Source organism: Sarcophilus harrisii, chromosome 4 (assembly GCF_902635505.1).
Source record: "Sarcophilus harrisii chromosome 4, mSarHar1.11, whole genome shotgun sequence".
NCBI lineage: Eukaryota > Metazoa > Chordata > Mammalia > Dasyuromorphia > Dasyuridae > Sarcophilus > Sarcophilus harrisii.
This window is the reverse complement of record NC_045429.1, coordinates 26937626-26964658: the sequence shown is the minus strand read 5'-3', so window position 1 is coordinate 26964658 and position 27033 is coordinate 26937626. Positions and strand designations below refer to the sequence as shown.

General features: G+C 55.7%; 1 protein-coding gene across 1 annotated transcript in view; it reads right to left on the bottom strand.

Annotated features, from left to right (window-relative positions):
- The window catches only part of TRABD2B (TraB domain containing 2B), a 198640-nt gene extending 174548 nt beyond the window's left edge, over nucleotides 1–24092 (bottom strand). The window contains exons 1-2 of the mRNA XM_031968552.1: nucleotides 23613–24092; nucleotides 19973–20533 (exon numbers count right to left, since the gene is read on the bottom strand). Of these exons, the coding sequence (XP_031824412.1) occupies nucleotides 19973–20533; nucleotides 23613–23750 (699 nt within the window). The 5' untranslated portion in view covers nucleotides 23751–24092. The remainder of the gene's footprint in view (nucleotides 1–19972; nucleotides 20534–23612) is intronic.
- Between the last annotated feature and the right edge of the window lie 2941 nt (nucleotides 24093–27033).

Genomic DNA, 27033 nt, shown 5'->3' with positions numbered 1-27033 from the left:
TTGAATGGTCTAACAGAGGGCCCCGTGGGGGTTGGGGGTGCTCTGGGGGAACGTCCTGGATCCCTTCCAGGACAGACTCTCCAGTACAATCACTATCCCGGCTGCCAGGAAATAAAGTGAAATTCTCCTTCCCCAAATCCTGGAGGCAAGAGTGAAGTCTGGGAGATGGAGGAAGAACGGCCTCTCTAGCCCCCCATCCCTCCGACATCCCCGGGCTCCCACGGGGCAGATCCATCGGTGCAGCCCAGCCGCTCTCTCACCCTCAGAACCCAGACTGAGGAAAATGTCCCTCCCCAGGAGAGGGCCCTCAAGGGCCAGGACAATCCTCAGCCCCTCCCAGAGGATTTAGGGCCCCCTCAGAGCCAGAAATGGCTCAGGGTCGAGCCAGGCTGGAAGAGACACCGACACTGGCCTCCATCAGCTCAGGGGGGACCCCGGGGGCAGAAAGATCTGGGGATGTGGCCAAGAGAGTGATTCTTCTTCTCCAGCTCAGGTGGGAAGGACCAGATCAGGCAGGAGCAAAGGTATTTCCCAAATAAGGTAAAGATGTGTGGTTGGGAACCCCTTTCTCCTCCCATGTGTTCTTAGGATCAAAATTCAATTCAGGCCAATTCAGGAAGGATTTATTATGTCCCACAGAATGTGGGAAATGGGTCAGAGCCAGGAGGGTCCGAGCTCGGAGGGTCCTTGGAATACAGAACGGCAGAGCCGGGGAGAGCTTAGGGCAGAGAGGGTCCGAGCCGGGAGGGCCCCTAGAACACAAATGGCAGGACCCAGAGACAGAGAGCCCAGTCCACTCCTCTCCCCAGGGATGGCTACTCATCCGATGTCAGCTGGAACACTTCTGAGGGGAGCCTCACCCTACCTGGGCAGGCCATCCCACCCAATGACCGCTCCCACTCCCAGGAAGTTTTTCCTTCCTTTGAACTGAAATCTGTGTGTTTTCACAGATGGCTCCGGGGGGTCTAAGCTGGAGACCAGACCCTCCACCCCCACTCCCGGGGCTCCGGACCCCCTGGCTGGGCAATGGTGCCCTCCTCCCCTGACGTAACTGCCTGTGAGATGCCAGGTGTGGGACCTTGGTCCTGCGGCTAGCCCCAAAGGGTAGTTGGGGGCTCACCAGGAGCCTGATGAGGATCCATGAAGAAAGACCAACAAGGGGCTGATGCCATCCAGGGCGAACATTAAGCCAAATTTCGGAGACCAAAGGCTTCCTGGTCAGGATGGCAGCCTGGGCATCTGCCACCCTCCCGCCCACGTCCTGCCGTCTCTGGACTCCTCAAAGAAGAGCGGGATGGAGAAGGGCTCATTGCAGGATTGTTGGCCGAGAAGTGGCACCAGCCAAGCCCCCCCACATCTCCTCTGTTCCATTCCCTTCTTTCCAATTCTACTTTGTCTCTAGGAGCTGAAACCCCAAAAAGCCCAGCCCAAACTCCAAGCTTCAATTCCAAGGCCGGGGACAGCTGCCTCTGAGGGGGAAGGGTCATCCAGGGATTATTCCCGGGAGGAGGCCCAACTGGCCGCCTGTGTCAGGGGCAAAGAGGGGCGGGAGTGTGGAACTGCAGGAAGGCAGATTTCTGGGATGGAGGGGCTGGTAGTGCGGTGGAAAAGAGGATGCAGTGGACTGTATTGGAAGTCAGCTGAGGTCCCTAAGCAGGTGAGGACGTGTACAGGGGGTAACCATAGTAATAGCAGCATTTTTAGGGGATTTTAGAGTCTTTGAAGAACTCTGCATAAATTACCTCACAGTAACCCTGCTTTTGGCCCATTTTACAGATGAGGAAATGAGGGTGAGAAACATTGTGAGGAAGATGCTATAATTACTGATGAAGATACTGGCTCACTTTGATATGGCTCTTTAAGGTTTATACAGCACATTAGATATGGTTTTGCATTTGATGCTCACAACAATCCTGGGAGATGGACAAAAACCCCATTTTACAAATGAGAAAGTAGAAGCCCAGACTCACGCACTGGTATCTGAGGCCACATTTGAAGCAGGGTCTCCCCGACCCCCACCCTGGCTGTTCAACTTGGACTAGACTCCTTTCTGTCCCTCCTTGTCCCTCAGGATCTTCGTTCTCCCTGTCCCTCCCCTCCTCGCTGCCCCCTTTTCCCACCCTCCCTGCCCCACTCCCGCCTCTCCTAACCTGTGTCCTGGAATCGCCAGCATCGCCCAGGACCACCCGGTCCCTGCCTCTAATTCCCTCCCTCACCTGCCTCACTTTCCCTGCAGAGCCCTCCGGGGCCTGTGGCCAGATATGGCCCAGGGTGAGGGGGATGGGAGCCCTGGGCTTTTTAAAGCTCAGCTCCTTAACGGCTTTCCGGCTAACTGTGGCAGCCCCGTTCCGGATAAAGGCTCTGGAAGAAACGAGACAGAGAAAGGCCCCTTTTATCTACTCTGAAAAAAATCCCACAGCCATCAATGGCCCAAAGCTGGGCCTTAGGGAGCAGAGACCTGGAGGCGGAACAGGAGCTGGGAAGGAGGCTCCTCTGCCAGCAATGGGGACCTCAGTGGGACCGAAATGCAGCAGAGAAGGTGATACGGGGGCATCCCAGACTGGGGGGCCAAGTGTGTTCAGTTATTACCTCCTTAGCTTCAGAGTGAATAACACCCCTTAGTAAAAGCTTGCTTATTATCTAGTGGTTCAGTTGTGTCCAACTCTTCCTCACATCATTTGGCAAAGCTACAGGAGGGGCCAGTCATCGCCTTCTCTGGCTCATTTACAAATGGGGAAACTGAGACAAGGTTAAGTGACTTGCCCAGGGTCGCACGGCTAGGACGTCTCCAAGGTCAAATCTGGCGTCGGGTCCTCCTGATTCTGGGCGACACCCCCAGCGTAATCGGTATTAAATGGAGTTGGGAGTTTATAGCAGGGGAGGAGAGGGAGATGGCAGGAGGTTTGAGCTAGGATCATCAGCAAAAAATCCTCCCGTGCGCCCCCAGAACACTGAGGGGGAAACTAACTGCTCAGGAGGGGGCATCCGGAGCATCCCGAGCACAATGAGTCGGGTCCACCCCGGGAGGTTCCTTCCTGCTCTAAACCGGTTATTATTCACCCCGCTATACAAAGGGAGAGGAAACCTCATCCCAGAGCAACAACAAATGACTTGTCCAAGAGCACAGCGTGAGGGCTCCCAGCCCAGGCCTCCCCCTGGGCCCCGGACCCTCCCCCTGGGCCCCAGACCCTCCCCTGGGGCCTCAGTCCTCCATCCTTTCTCAGTTCCCGGCAGCCCATCCCTGTCCATACATGGTGCATGGCATCAGTCCGAGAGCCAGGCCCTGCGGCAGGCCCGGCCGGGGCGAGGCCGGCACAGCCAGTCGGGAAGAGGCAGGCTGGAAAAAGGGGGCATTGTCTGAGAAAAGGGAGAGAGGGGACTCAGGACACAAGAGGTAAAGTTTTGTTCAAGGAAATAGAAGCTGCTTTCTTCCCCCAAGTGGAAGAACTAAAGCAGCTCCTTTGGCACAGGGCTCCCCCTCGCCCTCTGAGAGAGGGAGAAAGAGAGACAGAGGCAGAGAGAAAGGAGGAGGATGAGGAAGAAGAAGAGGAGAGGGGGAGGAGGAGCAGGAGCAGGAAGAGGAGGAGGAGCAGAAGGAGGAGGAGAAAGACAAAAGAAAAAGAAAAAAGAAAGAAAGAGAAAGAAAGGGGGAAGGGGAAGAGATAGAGAAGAGGAAGGAGATGGAGAAGAAGGAGGAGGAGGGAAGGAGAAGCAAGAAGAGAAAGACAAGGGAAAGATAGACAGGAAGAGAGGGACAGAGAGAAAGAGAACAAGATGGCTAGAAACAATGAGAGAGATTAATACCAAGATGGAGAGAGAGCACGAATGAGTGGAGGCAGAGATAGAAGCCATCTCAAGAGAAAAAGAGAAAGGCGGACGAGGACCAACAGACAGAGGGACAGCCAGACAGAAGAGCCACAGCTCACGTGTTGTGTCGTCTGCCATCCAACAGCCTGGAAGGGCCTCTCGGGGGCCTAGGACGGGCTGACTCCGGCCTCAGGGTCACCCCTGCCTGGCACAGAAGCTGGCAGTTAATAGATACTTTAAAAACGGGGCGACTTGAATTCATCTGAATCAGGGTCATCGACCCAGCGCCCAGGGGGACCCTGTGGGCCTGTGAATCCAACCTCCTGTTTCTGGCAGGGCTGGGATCGGATCCGGGTCACTGAGCCCAGACAAAGGCCCAGCTCCCCGTGAGGAAGAGTTGGACACAACTGAACCACTAGGCCCCTGTGAATTCCCCCGGCCCCCGGAGACCCGTCTGTGGCCGGGGATGATTCAAGGCCAGAAGATTTTTTGTGTTGGGTCTGGAGCCTACAGCCCGCTTGTGAAACCCGGCACTAGGGCTCAGGCCCAAAGGCCGCTGCCATACCCAAGACGTGATGGGCGCTGCCAGGCTGAGCCATGAGGGGCCCAGCAGGACACACGCAATGTGCAAAGAATTTAGCCTTTGCTCAGAGGCCCAGGCTCTGCTTCCCCTGATGGAACCGACAGGTTCCCGGGCACCCACGGTCAAAGTCTATCCCTGAAGCCCCAACAGCCGTGGGTCCACAGCCTCAGCCTGGGGGGGACTGGGACCCTCACCCACCTCAGGAAGCCAGCTCCCCGGTCTCAGTTCCTTCCTGTGGCAATCAGCCAAGCTTCAAGGGCTGTTCCCCTTATCCCAGGACTGTCATCAGTGAGCCCTGACACAGCTCTGGGAAGCATAAAGGTCATGGACCAGCGCAAATCTCTGATTAGGTACTGATGCTCCTCTCTGAGCCTCAGTTTCCCTACAGGGTTTGGACCCGATGCTGTGATTCTTTGAGGTCTAAGGTCAGAAATAAGCAGGTGGAAGAGGATATGAGGGAGCCCCCCAAGTCTGAGGGGATTCAGGACCTTGGGCCGGTGGAAGGGCAGAGATGAGCAGCCCCCAAGTGGAATCTGCTGAGAAAAACAAGGGCCAAGTGCTCACCCACCCAGGGTCCTCCGAGGACTGTCCCAGATGCATACACAGTAAGTGCTTAATAAATGTTTGACAGTTACTGACAGCTGTTGACTGACTAGAGACAGGAGGGCACATGTTATCTCCCAAAGGAAGGGGAGAGGGAGAGGGAGAGGGAGAGAGATATAAAGAAAGAAGAAGGACAAGGAGGGACAGAGACATAGGGTGAGAGAGGCAAAGAAATAGAGAAAGCAAAGGACAGAGAACAAGACAGAGTGAGAAAGATGGGCAGAGAAGTGAGGGAGCAAGCAGTAGATGGAGGCAAAGTCAGGAGACAGGAGGGGGAAAAGTATTCTGGGTCTGGAGTCAAATGATCTGAGTTTGAATTCCAACCCTACTATTTCCTATCTATGATCTTGGCAAAGTTCTTTGTTTGATCCTCAGTTTCCCCATTTGTATTTGCCCTGGATGATCTCTGAAGTCTCTTCCAACTCCAAACAAACCCTCAGAATTTCAGAGAGAAGTAAAAATTAAGGAACCCAGAAACAGACAAAGACAGCAAGATGGGGTGACCCCTGTGCCTGGTCATGTGAAAATCTAGGCCAATCTCTCAGCTCCCATGGACAGGACACAGGCCATAAAACAACTCCCCGTGGATAAACTCCTTTGATGCCAACTTATTATCCCCTGCCCCGAGATAAGAGACCAAATGAGCATTCCATGGACTGAGAGAGCTGGGAGGGAGCTGGGAGGGAGCTTAGAACAGGGGATGTCAGAGGTGGGGAGGATAGAATAGAGACCTCCATTAGGCAGAGGGATTCTAAGAGCTGTTCCAAAAGTAGGGAGTCCTCTATCCATGAGACAAAGGTACAGACACAGAGAGACAGAGACAGAGACAGAAACAGTAACAGAGACAGAGACAGAGACAGAAACAGTAACAGAGACAGAGACAGTAACAGAGACAGAGATGAGAGAGACAAAGAGACACAGAGAGAGACAGAGAGACACAGAGACTGAGAGAGACAGAGACAGGGAATCAGAGGCACAGACAGAGGCCCAGAGTGACAGGAGGCAGTGGAAAGAGCGAAAGGGACAGAGGTGACAGACCCGGCGCAGGTGAGCGGGGCAGGCAGCAGGTCCGGGGAGGAGGGCGTGGGCCCCTGCTCCCCAGGGCTGGAAAGCTCCGGGTCCCGCAGGCGGAGCGGGAAGCAGATCCTGGCTGGAGCCTCCCCCTCCCACTCGCGGCCCCCGCCGGCCCCAACCGGCTCCGGCTCCCAGAGTCCTGGAAAAGCTTTCCTGGAATGTATAGGCTTAACGAGCCAATTCGGTAATTAATGGGGATGAAAGGGGGAGGGCGGCCTCGTTCCATTACAGATGTAATAATTGCCAGGGCCATTAGGAGGGGGGGCACAGGGCTTTTGATCTCCGAGTTAGCGCTCTGAACATTTTCCAAGCCTGAGGTCTCAGGGAAGCAGAGAACCCGGAGTGTCAGAGCTGAGAAGCCTCTGGGAATCTAGAACAGAGTGTCAGGGCTGGGACGGGGCTTAGAACAAAGAATGTCAGAGTTGGGAAGGATCCTAGAACAGGGGGTGTCAGAACTGGGAGGGGTTTTAGAACAGGGGATGTCAGGGCTGGGAGGGAGCTTAGAACAGGGGATGTTAGAGTTGAGAGGGCCTTTAGAACAGGAGATGTCAGAGCTGGAGCCTAGAACAGGGGGTGTCAGAACTGGGAGGGGTTTTAGAACAGGGGATGTCAGGGCTGGGAGGGATACTTTTTGAAAATCTAATCCAAGTGTCAGAGCTGGGAGGGGATTTAGAACAGGCAATGTCAAACCTAAGAATGACCCTATAAAAGAGCCTTTCTGAGCTAAGCAGGCCTTCCATGACCACCTAATTCTCCTAATCTTAGTTCAAGCCCTTAGAAAACAGAGTAAGCCCAGAACTTGCCAAGAATTAGTGAGTTAGAGCCACATTCCCAGCCCCGCACCGCGCTGCTGAAGTCCCCCGGGTTTTCTCAGGAGCCACCGGGTTCCTCCTTCTTGCTCTGAGGGGGAAGGTGCCTGATTTCCCAGGAGACAGAGAGATGGACAGACAGGCAGGCGGACAGATGCATGTGCAACGGGAGACGCACAGACAGACAGCTGGGCACAGACGCATGTACGGCCTTTTCTAAGCCGGCGGGGGAGGCTGGGATTGCCCCTTCCTGCAGGCTGGGGCCTTTCCTCTCTGAGGGGCACAGGCGGGGATCCCCCACAGACACAGAAGCCTGCCCGGGGTGGTTGGGTCCTTCCCGGGTCTCCACAGGAGGCCACCCTCCTCTGCCTCTGATTTTTCTTCCAGAGCTTGCACATGGATTTGAACTCAAGGGTCCCAAGGCAGGCCGGGGCTTCTGCCCAAAGTCCTGGAGCAGAGGCAGGGGCAGGCACTCCCCTCAGGTAGGCCAGCTGAGGGCGGGGCGGGGGGTAACTCAGTAACTGAGGGAGAAGCTGGCCTGGGAGTCACAGGGAGCTCAGCCAGCACTGGGTAAATGGGGTCAACCCCTGTCCCAAGTCCAAAGCCCAACCTGACACTAGGACCCAATGGCGGCCCCCAGGGCTCTGTTCTTCCCGGGGTGTTCCTGTTTTAAGAGTCAGCTTGAGGGAGGGGGCGGGGCTGAGCGGGCTGGAGACAGAAGCCAGCCGAGATCCTCCAAGCCCCAGAGCCCACCCAGAGATGCCGGGCCACTGACCACGGCAGCGTCTCTGCCAGGGCCGCCCTCCCCGCCCAGAGCCTGGCTCCAGGCCCAGCTGCTGCTGTCACTTGGGGACCATCCCTGCGCCCTCAGCCCCACAGACTCCTCCTGAGATCTTCCACACCACAGTCAGTCACAAGCATTCGTTCAGCACGTCCTCGGTGCCGGGCCCTGGGCTCAGCTGTAAAAGTCCCCCATTGGATAGACCCTGACCTGGAGGTTAGTTAGCAAATGAGAAGCCATCAGAGGTGGGAGGGGCCTTTCAGCCCAACCACCTTCTACTACAAAGGGAGAAACTGAGTCCAGATTCTCATCTGAACAGACTCCCCCCGGGCTGAGAACCAAGAGGGATCAGTCAGACCCTTCTCAGTCTCCCATCGCTCAGTTTGGAAGGAAGACGTATGAGTGCAGGTAACTGACAGAGCAGGACATGCTACACCTGAGAGAGGTGCAAGTGCAGGGCTCGGTGCCTGGTGGCAAAGGGTCTCTCCAGCGCTTGGGGGTGAGGGGCAGGATTGCAGATCGGGGGAAGAGACACCATCTGAGCCGGGCTTTAAAGGGTGGATGTGACTCGCCCAAGCCTTCCCAAGGGGGCAGGAGGGCGTCCCGGGCCAACGTGAGGAGACAGGAGAGTGCGAGGTGATGAGAGAGAGACAGCCACGAGTGGCCGGGTCTGCAGGCAGACAAAGGGGCAGATTCCGAACACTGGGAGAGAGAGCCCAGAGTGAAACGGCCACTCTGGCGGGGAGCGAGCTCCCCTCGGCTACAGGGGCTTCCAGCAAAGCCTGGGTGGCCCCTTGTGGGGGTGATACAGAGATCCTTGGCCAGAAGGGGAAACTGAGGCTCCAGAGAGATGAGTTTTATAGCTCCTTAAGCCAACTGTCCCACATTCCAGGTAAGGAACCAGGCTGGGGAAGATCACACAAAAAAGATGTTTCTATTGGACCCCGCGACTTCCAGTCTGCAGCCATAGGGGGCTCAGCTTGGGCAGTCTCACTCTGGGAGAGTCTTCTTTCACTCTATGGGACTGTGGGCAAGTGAGGTTCCCTCTTTGAGCCTCAGTTTCCCCATCTGTGACTTGATTAGCTCCAGTGGGAGGATCTCCAGGGACTAACCGGGTCTGGGTTATTGCAGAGAAGAGAACAAGGAAGGACTGAGGCCCTGGGGTGCGTCCTGAGCCCTGGGGGTGGAGAAAGACTTAACAGACCTGGGGATGCTCATCTCAGGGAGAAAGGCCCCGGCTGGGCCCTTTAAGCCGTGTTCAAGACTTACAGGGCTGTCACTTGGGAGAGAGACGGACACACGCTCTCTGGGGGCCCGAGGGCAGAACCGGCAGTGCCAGGGGGCCAGAGAGGCCAGGGTGAGCCTGAGGGCCGACAGATGGGACCACCCTGCAGTCCTGGGCTGCCCTGAGGGCTGCCAAGGGCTTCTTGGCCAGATCGGTGGCAGAGGCGAGGTGACCACTGACCATGGAGACGCTGAAATCTCCCACATTCTGAGCAGTTGTGGCAGGGGCAGGGGGGGACAGGGCCTTCAAGGGCAGCCAAGCTGATGGGCTGATGGAGGGAAGCGGAGGGAGGCGACTCCCACCCAGACAAATGCCCTCGGTCCTTGGCGGCCTCTCCAGTGAGTTTGCAAAGACCAAAAGGAGCCTTGCGAACAACAGAAACCCCACAACAGCCTCCGGTGGCCTCGGGCCCCGCGACGTGTGAAACGATAAATGTCACTTGGACAAATATTTGGAGCTGTTTACAGAGGGGTCTATTAAATCCTCTGGAAAGTAGGGGCCTGGCCGAGAGCTTAATTTCCACAAGGCGGCCCAGCGTAAACAGCAGCAAGAAGGATGGGCAGCCTGATGACTCTGACATCTGGGAGCCAGGATGGACGGGAAGGGGGGGGCTGGCAGAGTGCCAGGAACTGACTGGCTCTGGCACGGGAAGCTGCAGCCCAAGGGCTCCCCCAGACACGGCCCTGTGCCCTTCACCCCTGGAAGCACTGCCATCCGGGAGCCCCGGGTCAGGGCAAGGGGAGGAGGGGCCTGGTGCCCATCTGGGCCCTGGAAATGCTGCTGCCTGGGAGCCCCGGGTTAGGGCAAGGGGAGGAGGGGCCTGGTGCCCATCTGGGCCCTGGAAATGCTGTCCCATGGGCCCCTGGAAATGCTGCCCCATCAGACGTGGGGAACACTGAGGGGGCGGGGCCTGGTCAGAAGGAAAATCGCAGGAAGGGGACTGAGGAGGGACCCGGCGCCCCATTCTGTGCAAGAATCTCAGTCCCCATCTCCCCGAAGCTTAACCAGCTCCACTGATGGGAAGCTCCCTACCTCACCAGGAGGTCCGCACCACCTTGGGGCGACAGCGAGGGATGGGAAGCCTGTGGATTTGGAGGTGGTGACCCCGGAGATCTGGTCACTTCCCAGGATGGGTCAGAGTACCCAATGAGGTTCAGGGAAGGTGGGGGATCAAGGTACGTGTCCCAGGAAGAGAGAAGCCATTTAGCAGCTATGTAGATTTGACTGACAAACATTCGTGTGCCATTTCTTGTGAGCAGATGCTTGCAGAGGAGAAGCGATACCAGCCCCTGCCCTCACGCTGAGCTGCCCCAAAGAGGGGTAAGATCCCAACATGGATGACAGCGATACGCTGGCAGGGGATGAGAAAGGAGAAAACCAGAGCTGGGTGAAGGCCAGGGGGCAGGCGGTCTGTGGGTCAGCCGTCACCTCACAGAAGCCTTAATCAATCCACGGGCCTCAATTTCCCCAACCCCAAAAACTGAGGGTTTTCTTGTTCGGGCCCCTGGGCCTCCAGGAACCTGCGTGAGGTCATTCCCAGCCTGGGAAGGTTGGCCTTCCTCCACAGAGAAGCAGAACTAGGATTTAGGGCAACAGCTGGCCGGGGGTCTGTTTTGTTTAGGAAACAGCCAGGAGACTTTGAGTTTGGTCCCCATGGGTGTGAGAGAGACCATGGGCTGCCGACCGCCGGCATATTTACTTCTCTCTCCTCCCGATCCCCTCCCAGTCATCAGGCCCCGTGAGCCCGCGCCCCCTCGGAGGCTGCTCCTCCCCAGGGCCCCACACATGGTTCTCATTTGCTGCATTTAGCAGTTTTCATTTATCCTGCGTGATGCTAACAGAATGACCTGCAAACAGAAGCTCTCGCCGGGCGCCCTGGAAGAAACCCAGGATCCTCTGAGAGCAAAGGGAAAAGAAAAGGGGAGCAGGGAACACTCCCCCCTGGATCTCCACAAGTGGCCCCTGGGACTGACTGTGGAGGGTCCTCTGGGTCAGAGGGCGACCGGGGCTGATTCCAGAAAATGGCCAACCTGTGGAGCTGGGGGTAACGGCCCTGGGCAGCTGGTCACTTGCCAGGACGGCTCAGAGTGCCTGGGGAGGCTCAGGGTGCCCAGGGAGGCTCGGGATGCCCAGGAGACTCGGGATGCCCGGGGAGGCTCAGGGAAGGTGAGTCACAGGATGTGGCAGGAGAGAAGGCCTTCAGTGGCTGATAACCGACGGACATTTGCACGCCATTTCCTGTGAGATCCTCACAGGGAAGAAGCGATATCCAGAGACCAGCCCCCACCCTCACACCGAATTGTCCCCAAAGGGGGGTAAGGTCCCCACACGAGTGACAGCGATGCTCTGGCAGGGGATGAGAAAGGAGGAAAACCAGAGCTGGGAGAAGGCCAGGGGCAGGTTGTTCCTGCCTCCGCAGGAGGACTGGGGCTGCCTGGGAGGAGCCCGGCCTTAACAAATGACACAGGGTGAGGATGACGGAGCAAGTGTGCAGACCCAGGAAGCAGCAGCTGCAGGAAACTTGCTTTGGAAACTGTCAAGCGCATTATAAAGAAAAATAAGGGATGATTATTAATGTCGTATTTTTGTAAATGTCCTGCAGAGCCCTAAGCCCATACTTCAGGATAGAAGCACTGGGAGCCACAGGGGACTCTGGAGCAAAGGACGGCATGCCCGGGCCCACGTTTTAGGGATATTCTCTGTGGAGGACGGACCAGAGAAGGGAGAAACCTCGATCCCAGACACCGGGCCATTACTAAGGCTCAGAAGGCCCTCCGCGCGGCCAGCTGCAAGGAAGTTGCTTCGGACCCAAAGGGCCCATAGTTGAGCCCCCTCTGCCAGCTGCTGCCCCTGCACTTTGGGCCGTCATGCCTTTGTTGCTAACTGAGAGGGATGGCCTCCCAAAGCCCCATTACTCTGGCCTCCTACAACTGGGGAAAGAGGACTCAGGAGGCAGGAAGGACTAGATTTGGCAAGTGACTAGAGAGAAGTGGCAGGGAGGGGGAGAAGCAGGAAGCTGGGGAGGGCTCGAGTACTTCCCAGAAGGGATCACGTCTTCAGCTCTATTAGCTCCCTGAACCGGGGAGGACTCAGGGCCTGAATTTTTGGCAGGTTGGACCCCCCCAAAGGTTCAAAACACACCCAAATCCCTCAAAGACCCAAATCCCCCCAAAAGCCCAGATCCCCAAAGGCCTGGATCCCCCCAAAGGGCCAGACCCAAGGCTGGGCCTGCACACACTGGTTGAGGCCCTGTCTGATCGCCCCCGAGGCCTTCTGTCAGAAGTGACGGGCCAAGGCCAGGCCCCAGCTTCCTTCCCAGTGGACGAGGGCAGCCCCAGGTCTCTCCATGACCTGACTGCAGAGGAGAGGGGCAAGTCCCCCCTTCAGAAAAAGCCAATCTCCATGCTGTGCCTCTGTCCTCCCTGGCACTGGACGCCATCCATCTCGTTAACTCTCTTTAAGGCATCATTTCCCCTCCAAGCTGCCGGCCTCAAGCACCGAGCCGAGCCCCGGTCGGGGGCCACGGGGAGAGAAAGGCTGCTTGAGGTAATCCGGCGGCCCCCCCAGAGCCCCGATGAATGGCCCAGCGCCGCCTGCAGGGGGGGGAGCTGGCTTCCAAAGACTCCAGAGCAGCCGCTGACCAAACAAGATGCCCCCCCCAACCTTCATTAAGGCTGCACTGGGGGGGGGCCAGTAATCCCATCAATAGAGACAGACAAGCTGGTCCGCCCAGCTCCTGGGGCCCAGCGGGGGGAGCGGCCAGAGAAGGCAGACTGACTGAACTGAACGCTTCTTCTGGGGGAGGGAGGCCAAAGCGGGGGGAGACCGGGGTTTGGTGCTCGAGCCCAGGGGACGAGGAGAGACAGAGAGACAGAGAGAGACCGAGAAAGACAGCAGGACAGAGAGACAGGGAAATACAGACAGATAGAGAGACACAGAGAAACAAAGAGAGATAGAGAGACACAGAGAGACTGAGAAAGACAGAGACAGAGCGAGACAAGAGGGACAGAGAAACAGAGAAATACAGAGGCAGACAGAGATAGAGAGACACAGAGAGACTGAGAGAAACAGAGACAGAAGGACAGACAAAGAGAAAATACAAAGACAGACAGAGATAGAGAGACACAGAGAGACCAAGAGAGACAGAGGGACAGAGACAAATAGAGATAGAGACAGAGGGACAGAAAGACAGGGAAACAGAAAAAGATAGAGACAGAGAGACAGCGACAGCCCCTAATTCACATCTCTTTTCCAATAAATCACAGAATACAGGACGTCAGACCCTAGAGCCATCTTGGTGCCATTGGGACTCATTTCATTTGAAGGATGAGGGGGGTGAAGGATTTGTTTCTTTCTTCATAAAAACATGTGGGACTTGGTTTTCACCAAAGACCCATTTTACAGAAAAGAAAATTGAGGATCAGAGAAGGAAAAATAATGCTAAGAGCAAAGTTTAAGGTTTTCAAAGCCTCTACATCCATGAATGCATTTGTCACTCACAACAATGGGTAGCTAGGTGGTGCAGTGGAGAAAGTGCCAGATCTGGATTCAAATGTGACCTCAGACATATCCTGGCTGTGTGACCCTGGGCAAGTCCCTTAACCCTGCTTGCCTCAGTTTCCTCATCTGTAAAATGAACTGAAGAAGGAAATGGCGAGCCAATCTAGTATCTTTGCTAAGAAAACTCCACATGGAGTAAGAGCCGGGCACAGATGAGTAAACAAAACTCCCAACAACCCTGGGTAGGAGGTGCTACCATCTAAGCGCTGGCTATGTCTCCTATCTATATAGATAATATAAATAAGAGATAGAGCCAGAGGAATAAACTGAAGATAACAGTGTGGAGAAAGATAGTTGCTCAGTGTCACATGATTAAATATATGTGGCAGGGTTTCGAATCCAGCTCTTCTTGACTTCTTTCCCCACCGTGCCAGCTAGCTGCCCAGAGGCAGAGGAAGAACACTGATTAGTCAGAGGATCTGTGTTCAAATACTGTTTTGGATACTTTGTATAAGTATGATCTTATGGCAGTCACTTAACCTTCATGGGCCTAGGTATCCTCAGCTATAATGGAGAGGGCATTTAGGTGGTCTCTTCCAATCAATCAATAAACAAGCAATTATTAAACACCTATTGTGTGCCAGGTACTGTGCAAGGGAGCCAACCTAGAAGTCTCTGATGTGGAGACTGCCCAGGGAACAAGGGGTGGGGCAGAATGGGGAGCCAGCCCAGGGGAAGGAACTCTACCCCAACAGCCCTCCCCGGGGAAGGTCTGGGGCTACCGGGGGCGCTGGACTTTTCACCTTACACTGTGTTGGTGCCCTCATCGTGCACCCAGTCCAGGGGACCACAGTCCTGCTTGTTCCACTTCCCCCACCCCTTCCCCAGGGTAATGGGGGAGAGGTAATAAGAGCAGCTCAGATCCCAGCAGGGGCTGGATTACTGAAATGCAGACTGAGGAGCCACTGACCAGATGGGGGTCAGTCAACAAGCATTTCCTGAGCATTTTCTAACACTGAGTGCACAAAGACAAAACCTCCAGTCTCTGGCCTCGAGGAAGTTTCGTTCTGTGAAGGGAGAGAACGTACACATACAAGTGTATGCAATCTGGAGCAGTTATGAGGAAGAAGGAAAGGAAAGAAGGAAGAAAGGAAGGAAGGAAGGAAGGAAGGAAGGAAGGAAGGAAGGAAAAGAGAAAGAAAGAAAGAAAGAGAAAGAAAAAGAGAGGGAGGAAGGGAGGAAGGAAGGAAGGAAGGAGAAGAAAAAGAAAGAGAAAGAAAGAAAGAAAGAAAAGAGAAAGAAAGCAAGCATTTCTTAAGTGCCTGCTTACATATTAGGAATATTGCTTAGAGATTGCTGAGTCCTCTCATCCTGATTTTGCAGAAGAGGGAACTGAGGCAGAGAGGAAGAGACTCCCTGAAGGTCAAGCAGGTAGTAAGGAACAAAGGAGGAATCCAAACCCAATTCTTGTGAGTTCATTCCTGAAATTTGCTCATGTTTGGGGATGAGTATCACTGACCAGGACAAAACATGAGGGGTAGGAAAGCAACTCTGGGAAGCCCCTGTTCCAAGCCCAGCCAGAGGGCCCTCCTTATAGCAGCCATGGTATAGGGGGCAGGACAATGAGCCAGACTTTCCATTCCGCCCTCTCCACTCCTCAGATCACCACACAGGCTCCCAGGGATTCCCAGCTTCTTCCAGAAGCTCCCTCACAGGCTCTCCCACCAGGCTGCCAAGGGCCCCAAGGACCAGATCAAGAATCCCGGCCTCTGAAAGCCTCAGACCCCGGAGGAGCTTGGGAGCCCAGAACCAAGCACTGGGACTGTGAGGGACTTCCTGCAGAACGGACAGCATCAGAGCTGGGGAGGAACTTTAGAACATGTGACAAAATGGGAGAATTGAGAGGGATCCTAGACAGACACAACCACACAAACTCCCTCATTTCATTCAGGCAGAAACTGAGGCTCCGCGATGGCAAATGCTCTTTCCAAAGGTGAACTGGAGACCTCCTGGATCATGAGATGGAAGATTATGGCGTTCCACTCCCCGAGGTTATAGAAAATGGAACCGGGGTCACAAGGAAAGAAGCTCGGGCTCCTAAGTCTGTGACCTCATTAGCACAACTCCTAGAACACGGACTAGCGGAGCTGGACAAGTGCTGTGTCATCATGGGACCCTGCCCTTTCTTTCCCAGGGGAAGGAAGGAATGGGGAAGAGAGGAAAACCAACAACTCCAAGAAACCCCCAAAGCAGCGGTGGGTTCTCATCTAACTCTAAACACAGGACAGGGAGGGGAGGGCTTGTCACCTGCAGCCCCTCCCCCCAACCTGCTAAGCCAGCCAGGGGAAACAGAGCTGAGTGGGGGATGGTGACCCACCGCCAATCACCCCGACTTCCTCAGGGCCCCGTCCCAAATGACCTCTTGGACACCAACCGTAGCATCCATCGGGCTCCTTATTTTCTCCATCTCTGTATTTCTCCACACACGCCCCCATTTGATTCTCACAGAAGGCCTATGAGGTAAGTCTGGTGGCTCTCATAACTACCAGTTGTTGGAAGGATAAACTGAGAAACAGGGCGGTTCCTTGGGCTAGAGACTTCCTGACCGCCACTAGCAAGCAGAATCATAAAAACGTAAGGACTCACTATCTACACTGATGCCCCAATCCTTTTATCAGAGGGAATAGACTTAAAAATGGGAGGGACTTGGGGTGGAACTTGAACCCAGGGTTTGTGCTCAGAGAGGAATCAAATCAAAACAAAGCACCTACTATGCCATAGGAATGAAGGATCCGATCCAAAACAGCCCCAGGCCCTAAAGGAGCTCCTTTAGGAAGCTACTCTGTACGTATAAATATACAACCTGGGGGGAGGGGACTCTTTTTTTTTTTTTTTTTTTTTTTTTTTTTGGTGTGCCTTGCACATAGTAGGTGCTGATGGAGGGGCCGGTGGATGGACCCCGGCACTTGCCATCCAGGCCTCTCTCTGAGCTTCTGGGCTCCCTTCATCCGCTCACCAGCCCCAGACAAATGGACGAATCCACCGAGAAGCCCGATTTCTCGGTAAATATTCCCCAAGAGGTCAAAATAGTCCTTAGGCCTTGAGGGAGAGAAAAGGTATGTCAGCAGGAAAGAAGTGGGGGTGGGGAGGGAGAAGCAGGAAGGACGGGAGGAAGGAGATGAAAAACAAAAGTCACCTCTCCGGGTTTGTTTTGGAAGCTGAGCGCGAGCGGCCCGAGCCGCGGGCGGCGGGAATCTCTGGGCTGGAGCCCGCGGGCCAGAGCTCCGAGGAGGACCTGGGCAGCCCCGCCCGGGCCCGGAGCCGGCCCCTTCTCCGCTCGGCAGGAGGGAAAACCGTTGCCTTCCCTGCAGGACCCCGAGCCAGAGCCCTTGGAAGCAGCTATTCTAAGCCGCTTTTTCCCACCCCCCCAAAATATTTTGCAATAACACTAACGCAGAGAGCAAAGTAAAAATAAAGGATCTGATGCACTTAGCAGATATTTTGGGACAATAATGCATCACAGATGTGCACATCAAACCGTGCGCGCGCCCGCACGCACACGCGCCCGCGCGCACGGAGGGCTTCGCCTCCCCGGCTGCCGGCCCGGCCCGGCCCGGAATCGCGCCTTCCTGACTGAGCCTCCCGGCAGCCCCGAGGACGGAGGGCGGATTTCAGCACCTCTCTCCACAACGATAACAGGACAAATTGGCCCGGGCGGATCCTTTCACAGGTGCTGAAGGCTTCAAAGATTAGGGAGCCAGAGCTCGTCTGGCCCCTGGCGGCTCCCGCAGCCCGGCCCGGGGGCCAGAAAGGGGCCGCCTGTGCCCCGGGGGTGCCCGGGCTCCGCCTCGGATGCCATCTGTGCCCTGCGGCCAATCAGCCGCCCCTCCCCCCGGTCAGCTGAGGAGGCTGGACGGCACCTCCCGGCCCTGAGCTGGGCATTTGCTGTTCTGAGGCCCTTCCGGCTCCGACCTGCCCGGGCTCGGCTCCCACTGGCCCTGTTCTCAGTTCTAAGGGAGCCCCCTTTCCCACCTTTTCTCCTGTGTTCTAAGGACCGTCCACTTGTGGGCTTTTCTCCTTTGTTCTAAGCGTTGCCCCGGTTCTGAATTTTCTCCTCTGTTCTAAGGGCCTCGCCAAAGGCTGCCCTATTTCTGATTCTCCCTCTTTTTTGTTCTGAGCCCCCCATTTCAGACCTTTTCTTTGCTCTCTATTCTGAGTCCCCCCATTTCTGACCTTTTTTATCCTCTGTTCTGTCCCCAATTTCTGGCCTTTTCTTCTCTGTTCTTAGCCTTGCCCCATTTCTGAATTTTCTTTTCTGTTCTAAGGCCCTCCATTTCTGACCTCTCTATTCTAATCTAAAGGCTGCCCCCATCTCTGATTTTCCTTTTTCTTTTATTCGGAGTCCCCCTATTTCTAACCTTTTCTTGTTCTCTATTCTAAGGATCCTCCCATTTCTGACCTTTTCTCATCCTGTTGTCCTCCCATTTTTAAATTTTTCTTTTCCTCTGTTCTAAGAATCCCGCCTCTGACATTTTCTTCTCCTCTGTTCTGAGTCCCCCATTTCTGACCTTTTCTTCTGTTCTAATGGTCCCCCTATTTCTGACTTTTTCTTCTCCTTTGTTCTAAGCATCTCCCCATTTCTGTTTCCTAATCTAAAGGCTGCCCCATCGCCGATTTCCCCCATTTTTGGTCTGAGTGCCCCCATTTTTGACCTTTTCTTGATCTGTTTCAAGGGTCTCCCCATTTCTGATCTTTTCCTCTCCTTTGTTTGAAGATTCCACCCATTTCTGAGCTTTTCTTGTCCTTTTCTAATCTGCTTTCAAGGAGGTCACTTAATGGGCCACTTCATGGAGGAAAACTCACTGTTTCTGAGCCTCTGGGATGAGCCCTAACCTCTTGTCTGCTGGGAGACAGGGATTTCCCATAGACAAGGAGCCCCAAACAGGTCAGGGCTCCCCAAGCCAGAAAACAGGTAGGGAGCTAGTTGTGTGGCCGTCCTGGGGCCAGAGGACTCCAAGTTCAGTAGGTCCTTGGAAATCTTCATATCCAAATCTATCACCTTATAAACGAGCTGAGGCCCAAAGAGAAACAGAAACTGTCCTAAAATCACACGGCTCCTGAGCTCCAGAACCGACACCTGAACCACATCCTTTGACTCTCAATCTGTTTCCATGATGTTGAAAACAACCATCAGGGCCAAGCACGCCTGGAGGAGACAGGACTCATTGAAGCTGGAGAAGGCAAAATATTTTCCACCTAAGAACTCCAGAGCCAAAGAAAGCCCACAACTGGCCTGGGGTGACCCACCTCGGCCGGACCGCCGCGGCCCTGGCCACAGGCTCCAGCTGGGGGGCGGCTGGTCATGCAGGACAAAGTCGCCTTTCATTTGGCCTAGCAAATGAATCTGGCCTTTTTGTTTCCCCGGGGAAAACTCTGCATTTTTCCCTGGGATAACAAAAGCCCAAGTTCCCCCAGGAGGGATCACTTTCCTCCCCTGTTTCTCCTGTTAAAAGACTGTAACCTCCCCGCCAGGGCCCAGCCCCTCTGCCAGATCACAGCCTTGCCCCAGATTCAGCAGACTTTCTGTGTTATCCTACCCAAGGCGAATTGTGTTGAGGGGTAAGGGCCCTGCTCACCTTATGAGGGCCCCATGCCCTGTGCCCAGCTCCACAATGGCTGCTTTGAGATCAAAAGAGGCCTGAAGGGTTCCCTTCCCCAGCCAGTTGACCTCTGCCCACCAGAGAAGCAAGGTGGTGAAGAAACAAATGTCACGTTTACCCAGTAAGGGCTATGGGGATCTTAAATGGGCCTCTTAGGACACACTGTGATGTTTTCCTCGCCTTCCCTGAACTGGGTTCAAAAATCAGAAATGGGTTCCTGAACTTACACATTTTTCTCACCATTCTGTCAGAATCATTAACCCAGAAATGCCAGTTTTATCTCCATCTCCATTAGCCCCCACAGTAAAGGCTCCTCCAGGGCAACCAGGGGACAATCAAGTTGGGGACGAGGGCAGGCTACAAATGACCATCATACCCTGGGCCCTGGAGCCCGAGTCTGCACCCCCAGCTCAGCCAGGACTTAAATGCTTAAGTAGCCCCTGCCACTTAACTGCCCAACTCCTGGGATTTACGTACTCAAACCTACGCCCCTGACTCTCTTATTTCCAGGACTCAAAACGAACATTCTCCTGGTGGAGGGGAACCCAGGCAACCAAACCCAAAAGACAGTCATCCTTTCCCCTCCCCCAGGAAGCTGAAACCCCATGCTAAGCTGTTCTCCATATGCCGGCGGCCCGGGAACGACGATACCAGCCTCTGCCCCCCAACAAAGTCATTCCTACCACAGTTCTCAGCCCCACAGCCACCCACTGGCCTTAAGGCTGGCCAGGCTCTCCACCTCCAGAGCAGCGTGCTGCCATGGCCTCTGTTGGAGGGGAAGGGCCTCCATCTGCTCCCCTGGAGGGACATCCCCCAAAAATGACCTTTGAACGCGCATGGAGTTAGGAAAGGGGAAAGCCAAGATCCTACCTGAGAGAAGTTGAGCCCATTGAGCGGATGGCACTGCTCTTCGACCCTCTCCACGGCTCCCGTCCGCTTCTTCATGCGCTCGGCCTCCTGAGCCAGATAGAGGTCCAGCACGGGGACGCCCCGAGAGCGCACGTCGGTCTCCGTGAGCGAGTTCACCATGAGCATCACCCAGACCGGACGCTTGCGTTCCCAGTTGCCGGCGATGGCGTTGAACAGGTAGTCGGCGTAGAGGCCTTTGCCCCTCTGGTCCGGCGTCATCCAGGTGGGCATCATGAGCTTCACGTAGTCCAGATGGCGCTTGAGGCGCCGGTAGAGCTCGCGGGGCAGCACGTCCTGGAGGTTCTCGCCATGGGGCAGCAGCTGGCAGCTGGCCAGGGCCGAGATGGTGTAGGGATCGGTGAGGTCGAGCTCAAAGTAGACCCGGGCGCTGGCCTCGAAGGCTGCCTTTGAATTGTCCGGGATGAAGTCCCAGACCCGGGTGTAGGGAACGTGGATGGTTCCAAACAGGTAGGCCGGAGGGTCCCGATGAATGGTCCAGAGAAAGGAGTTCAGGTCTCCCTGCTATCCAAGGCAAGGGAAAGAGAAGAGACGAGAGAGCCGGATCAGAATAATCACCTGATGAGTCTCTAACACCCAACTGAGCAACAGACATTTATGAAGTGGTTTCTGCAGGCCAGACCCCGTGCCAGGAACAGAGACGCAGCTCAGAAAGGAAATGGTCCCCACCCTTGGGGAAAAAAACCCATTAGCTCATTTGAGCCCCCTCCTGAGATACACATCTTAAGATCCTCATTTCATAGATTAAATACTGGCTTTTCCCATTGCTCACTAGAGGTTACAAAGTGCTTTGATCTTTAGGACATTTAGCTAGTCAATTAGCACTTATTAAGTACCCACTAAGCTAATCAATGGAGATACAAAGAAAGGAAGACATTCCCCTGCTCTTCAGGAGTACACAGCACAAATGTTATTATCCCCATTTTACAGATGGAAAAACTGTGGCCTGAAGAAAGGGACTCAGTCTACATCATTCAGCTATGGCTCAGGAGGGTGGCTCATGAGAGGAAGGCCTAGCCTGCCCCACCCCACCCCCATGAGAGCAGACAGGTCTAGATTATTGCTCTTTATGGTTTCCAGAACTTAACTAGCAAAGTGAGTGGTCTTTCCAAATCGGAGGTGAAAGGGTGGGAGTAGAGGATCTCTAAGAAGACGCCCATATTTAGGGGGCTAAGACAATTCCAAAATGAAGCCCCTGCTGATCGAGGTCCCGTTTATGAGCTGGGAAGAGAGAAGTGGGAGGAAGGAGCTGATGACCTCAGGTAAAGGTTAGACTGGATACCAAAGGGGGCCTTCTAGCTCTGAATCTCCGAGATTCTCCTCGGGGTTGCTGGGAAGATCAGCAGCAGCTACTGGGGGACATGAAAATGCCAAGCAAAGGAAAAGGGGACTAATCATCCAACCCACAAACACTGATAAAGCACTCCTGGGTGCCATGTGCTGTGGTCGGTGCTGAGGAGACAGAGATGAAAACAAAACGTTCCCTGCCCTCAAGAAGCTGCCATTCTAGCAACAAAGCCAACCGTCAGTCTAAATAAAAATAATACCGAGGACATTTCTGCTAGACTTTCAAGTTTACAAAGTATGTTTCTCCAAATTAGCTATCCAAGTAAGGAATATGAGAATTATTTCCATTTGACAGAATAAGAAACTGAGTTACTAAGCGAAGTGACTTTTCCAATTTATATTCTCTCCATCACTAAAAAAAAAAAAAAAAATTCTCTTGCTCCCAAGGTCCAAGGCAATTTTTACTGTAAATTCCCTGTGCCTCAGTTTCCTCCTCTGAAAAATAAGGGTAGGTCTCAGGTGCTTCCCAGCTCTAATCCTATGAAATCCTATGAAAAGAATCCCTTCTTTTTATGGTTTCCATCTCTGGGGATTTTTGCAGAGCTGATGTGGGTTAGGAGAGAAGAGAGACTATATTTTTTCTAAGTTGGGTCTGGGGCCTAGAGGATTGATTTGTTTCCCATGGAGGCTGCTCCATCAGCCTCGCTTCCTAACTCTGCTACCAGCACTACCCAGACTTAGAGGGCAGACTTAGAGCTAGCCCTTTCTCCTGTAGGGCCTTCACCACCTAGAGACACCCCACCTCATCCCCTTCCCCCATAAGGTTTCCTCAAGTCCTAAAATCCCGTGATTCTCCCGGAAGGGAGGGAGGGAAGGCCGAGTGATCCAGCTTGGATATTGGGTCCAAGGGCCTCTGTGGGAGTTGGGGATGGGGGTGGGGAGCAGGCCACAGCTCCATTTCCAGGAGCACCTAGCACACATGCCGACCATCTCATGTGAGTCCCCATTTTACAGCAGTCCCCTAGACCCCTCCAAGCCTTGCTGGAGGTCCCTGCCTGCCAGAGGGTGGGACATTCGGGGCTGGAAGGAACCCGAGAAGCCTTCTAGTCCAGCCCCATCTGACAGAAGAAGACACAGATCCGGTAAGATTAAATAATCTGCTCAGGGTCACGGGGCTGTTAAGTCTCTGAGGCAGTCCTTGAACCCCATCTTCTTCACTCCAGGGCCCATGTGCTATTCACTGAGCCCTCAGAGTCATTTGAAAAGTCCAAAGCCGGGTCTGGTCCAGGGCAGCGCCTCCATGGGGAGGAAGGGACCCGGGACTCCACTGGGAAGCACAGGCTGCTTTAGCCCCCTCCCCAGCTCGGGGCTCTTCCCTCTGGAAGCCTCCCTTCCCCACCCCCTCCCGCTCTGGGAGAAGACACCCATGGAAGGCGTGAGTGTCCCTTCTTCCCCAGCTGAAGCAAAGGGCAGAAGGCAGGCCCGGGGCCAGAAAGGGAAGCTAGGTGGGTGGGGGAGGGGGGAGAAAGAAAACTTTGCCTCCGGTTGGCACAGAAGGGAAATGCCTGGGGGAGTGGAGAGGAGGGGGCCGAGAGGAGGGGGCCGGAGAGGAGAGACATTCCCAGTCCTGTCCTAAGGGAAGTTTTTGGAAAGGAGGAATGGGGGGGGGAGAGCTCTCACCCCCCAAGCCCTTATGAGAGGGAAGGCGGTGTGAGTATGGGGCAAGAGAGGAGGGGAAAGGTGCCAGAGGCGAGGAGACAGGTCCGGGTCAGGGGAGGTTGAAGCCTCCGAAAGGAATTGGCGCCGGGAGGAGAAGCTCTGCGAGTGTGGGGAATGGGACTGAGAAAGGGGTCGGTCCCGAAGCCAGGCTGAGGAGGAACGGGACGCTCACAGCCTCGGGCCCCACCGAGCCAGGCGGGGCTTTGGGCTGGGATTGGGGCTTCATTTGGGAAGGGAAGCTAGGAGCCGAGGAGACCCCCCCGGGGTTAGTGCTAGCCCAGGCTGAGGGAAAGGCTGGGACGGGTCAGAGGGAGCGGAGGAAGGGGAGCCACCTTTGTGCTGCTGGCCCAGTCTCGGAGGGGGGAGTGGGAGGCAGGGGCCGGCAGCCCGGGGAGGCATCCCCGTGCGGCTGGCCCGGGAGCCCGGAGAAGTTGGGGAAAGTCCTCAGCCGGCCCTCGCTCAAGGCGTCCGGGCCGCCGAAGCGCAGATGGGGGCCGGGGGCCGGGGGCCGGGGCGGGGGAGGGGAGTGGGAAGGGACCCCCGCGGACCCGGCAACTGCGAGGGCAGGGCGCCTCACCGATCCAGGCGGCCGGCACTGTCCTGCGGCGTCCAGAGGCTCCCCGGACCGGGAGCAGGCTCCGCGCAGCAGCAGCAGCAGCAGCAGGGCTAAGGCGAGCGCCAGCCCCAGCCCGAGTCCCGCCAGGCTCCCGGGCATCGTGCCACTCCTCGTCCACTTATCGGTCAGTCTGTCCGGAGCGCACGGGGCAGGGCGCGGAGCGGGGAGCGGACGCGGAGCGAGGGCACGGAAAGGGGGCAGAGAGGGGCAGGGCGCCCCTCTCGGAATCCAGCCCGGCCCGGAGCCCCGCTGCCGGCCCAGGGATGCTCCGGGCTCCGGGGAGGGGCGCCTGGGTCCCTGCCCCTCCGTCCCTCAGCCCGGCCGGCCCCCGGGCTCAGTGCTCTCCGCCTCCCTGCCTGCTTCAGCGCCTCGCTCCTTCGGGGAGAGTTTGCGGGCTAGGGGCCGGGCGGGCTGGCGGGCGGCGCGGAACAAGTGCGGGGCGGGGGCGGGGCGGGGCGGCCCGGGGCTGGGGGCGGGGGCGCCGGGGTCCCGGCCGAGCGGGCCGTCAGTCCGCCCCCCGGGGCCGGGCCGCCCGGGCGCCCCCTCCCCAACTTCAGGGGCCCGGCCGCTCCGCCATGCTGCTGCCGCTCGCCGGGGCCGGCGCCGGAGCTGCGGGCGGGCTCCGGGGCTCCCTCGGCTCCGTTCGCTGGGGAGGGCGGGCGGGCGGGCGGACGGGCGACCCGGGAGGATCGAGGTTGGGCTGCGCGGGGCCGGGGAAGGGCCCGGGCCGGCTCTGGCCAAGTCGGGCAGGGGCGGCCCCGGGGCTTGGAGCGGAGCTGGGGCAGGGGCTGGGGCTGGGGGGCCGCGGGCCGCGCCGGGCTGGGCCGGGCAGGGCTGGGCTGGGCCGGGCGGGGGGCAGCGGCGCGCTCCGCTCCGCTCTCGGGCTCGGCGAGGCGGGGACTGAGAGGCATGTCAGCGTGTCAGACACACACACACTCACACACACACACTCACACACGCGCGCGCGCGCCCAGGGAGGCAGAACTCCCAGCCGCTTTCCAAACTTCCCATCCCCTCCTCCCTCCTTCCCTCCCCGCCTCCCGCTCCTCGTCCCGGGCCTCCCCCCAGGCGCGCCCGGCCGGACGCTAGAGGGCGCGCCGGACGCGGTCACCGTGGGGCCAAAGCGCGCTTGGCCCCCGGCCCGCGCGGGCCCAGGGCTCCCCGGGAAGGAAGGTGGCTCCCTGGAGTCTGGAGAGTCTGCTCCGTTCGGGGGCAGCTGGGGGGGGGACCCCGCATCCCGAGAGAGAGCGCAGAGGACACTGGACACACCACCTTTTTTTTTTAAAAGCTCCAAGACTCTTAGAGAGCCGCTGGCCCAGCTAACACTTCTCCCAGACGGGGAAACTGAGGCGGGGAGAGAAGCAGGGGAACGTGGCTCCGTGACGGTGAAACTCCCTAGCCAGATTCCGGCGCTCGATATCGCTTCTGGGGAAGGTCTCGGAGCAGAGAGCTCCGGACCTGACGTTCCCCGACCACAGAAACCCAAGCCCCTGGGCCAGCCTTTGCGCAGACCCTCCCCACCTCCCGTCCGGCCCTTTCCCGCCCCCTGGAATGCCGTCCTTCCTCGCCTCAGCCTCGGGAATCCCGAAGCTCCCTCTGCCCGAGGCCAGCGAGCCTGCTTGTCCCCCCTGTAACTTTGTAGCAGCCGAGTTTCATCGCTTCTACCTTGTGTCTAATTTGCTTTTCCTTATCAGGGAACATCTTGTTCCACTTTCCCTAAAAGATGGGAGATCCCCTGGAGAAATTCTCTCTGTTTTTTGTCTTTGTGTTACCAGGGTCCGCCGCTCCCTGGAACATAGTAGGTGTTTAATAAGTGCATGGGAGATTATTGGAAGAGTGAGCTGGGACTCAGAGTAATGTTCCCCCTCCCCCCTTTTAGACTCACTCTCCCAACCCCTGCTTGAATCCCAGATTGGGCCTGAACTGGCTCTTTTCAGGTTATCTCACCAGGAGTTGGGATTTCTGTCACTCTCTAGCCCCATCCGCTGTCCTTCCTCCAAAAGCAATTTAACCCGTTAACATCAAGTAGTTTTTAAAGTGGGACATTTTCTGAGAGGGCATGGCGGGGACTACAATGCCAAAGTGCCCCTCTCCCCCAGCCAGGAGAATCACTATCCCCTCAGAAGCTTCAGGCTCTGGCTTAAAGAGTGTATTACAAAGCATCCTCCCAACCCCGAGGGCCACTCTCTCCTTCACACATACGCAAGATCCCTGGGAAGATCTTGAACCCAAACAAAAGGGCCGAGGTATACATTTAGGGCATACTAGGGGTACCCTGTAGCTGTTGGCCTTTTCTGCCTTTAAGAGGACCCTCATCAAATTAACTTTGCTGCAAAGACATTGGGGTGGGCTCATCCCCTGCTCAGCTCAGCAAGCTCCCTTCAGGATGCAGCCTCAGGTGATGCTGGACAGTCTGCTTATTAAGCACCTACTACGTGCAGGCATGGTGCTATGGGTTGGGGATTCAAAGAAAGGCAAAACAGTCTCTGTTGCCATGGAGCTCTCAGTCTAATAGGAAGAAAACAACTAGGTATAATAAACAAGCTATGTTGTTGTTAAGTCCTTTTCGAGGTTTTCTTGACAAAGATACTGGAGTGGTTTGTCATTCCTTCTCAGTTCACAAATGAGGGAAACTGAGGCAAACAGAGGAAATGGACTTGTCGAGGATCAGCTAGTAAACAGCTGAGGCCGGGATCCCAAGCCTGACACTGTATACACCGCAACACCTAGCTGCCCACAAACAAGGTAGAGATGGGAGAAATTGGAGAAATTCTGGAGGCTGCACTAGCTCCTCACTTGACATACAAATCAAAGAAGACGAGAACCATGATAAAAATAATGAGAACTGATTTATGAGGGCTAAAGTAGATAAACAAAGAAAACCTCTTTTCTTTTCATTAAAGAAATAGATACTCTATATGTAATACTCTTTGAGGGGAGCTTCCTTCTTCCTTCTGTAAGGGAGCAGAGTTGAATTTTTCCCAGGCCACACCTATCTTCTCTTTGGGATGTGGTTTGGGATGCAGTCTTGTCTCCCGCCTTCTCCTCTCTCGACCCATCCTTTCGGTACCTTTGAGCAATTCTATCCACTTCCAATAATTAATTGATTTTAACTTTGAGGCAACATAATAACGGTTCTGAGTTCCACGAGGTCCCCTCTCTGGGTTGTGTTATGGAGTTTAGATCAGAGGAAGAGTTATTAATGCAATCATAATAGCTCAGAGCCCCCAATTAGGAAAAACCCTTATGTTCTTAGAGAAAGGTCTGGCACTATCATCTAAATTAAATTTTATGTATTCCCAGTCAACATCTGGCTTTATCCAGTCTTTTTTTTTTTCTTGGCGTGGGCTAAGTACTTAATACAGGCCTTCAATGAAACAAA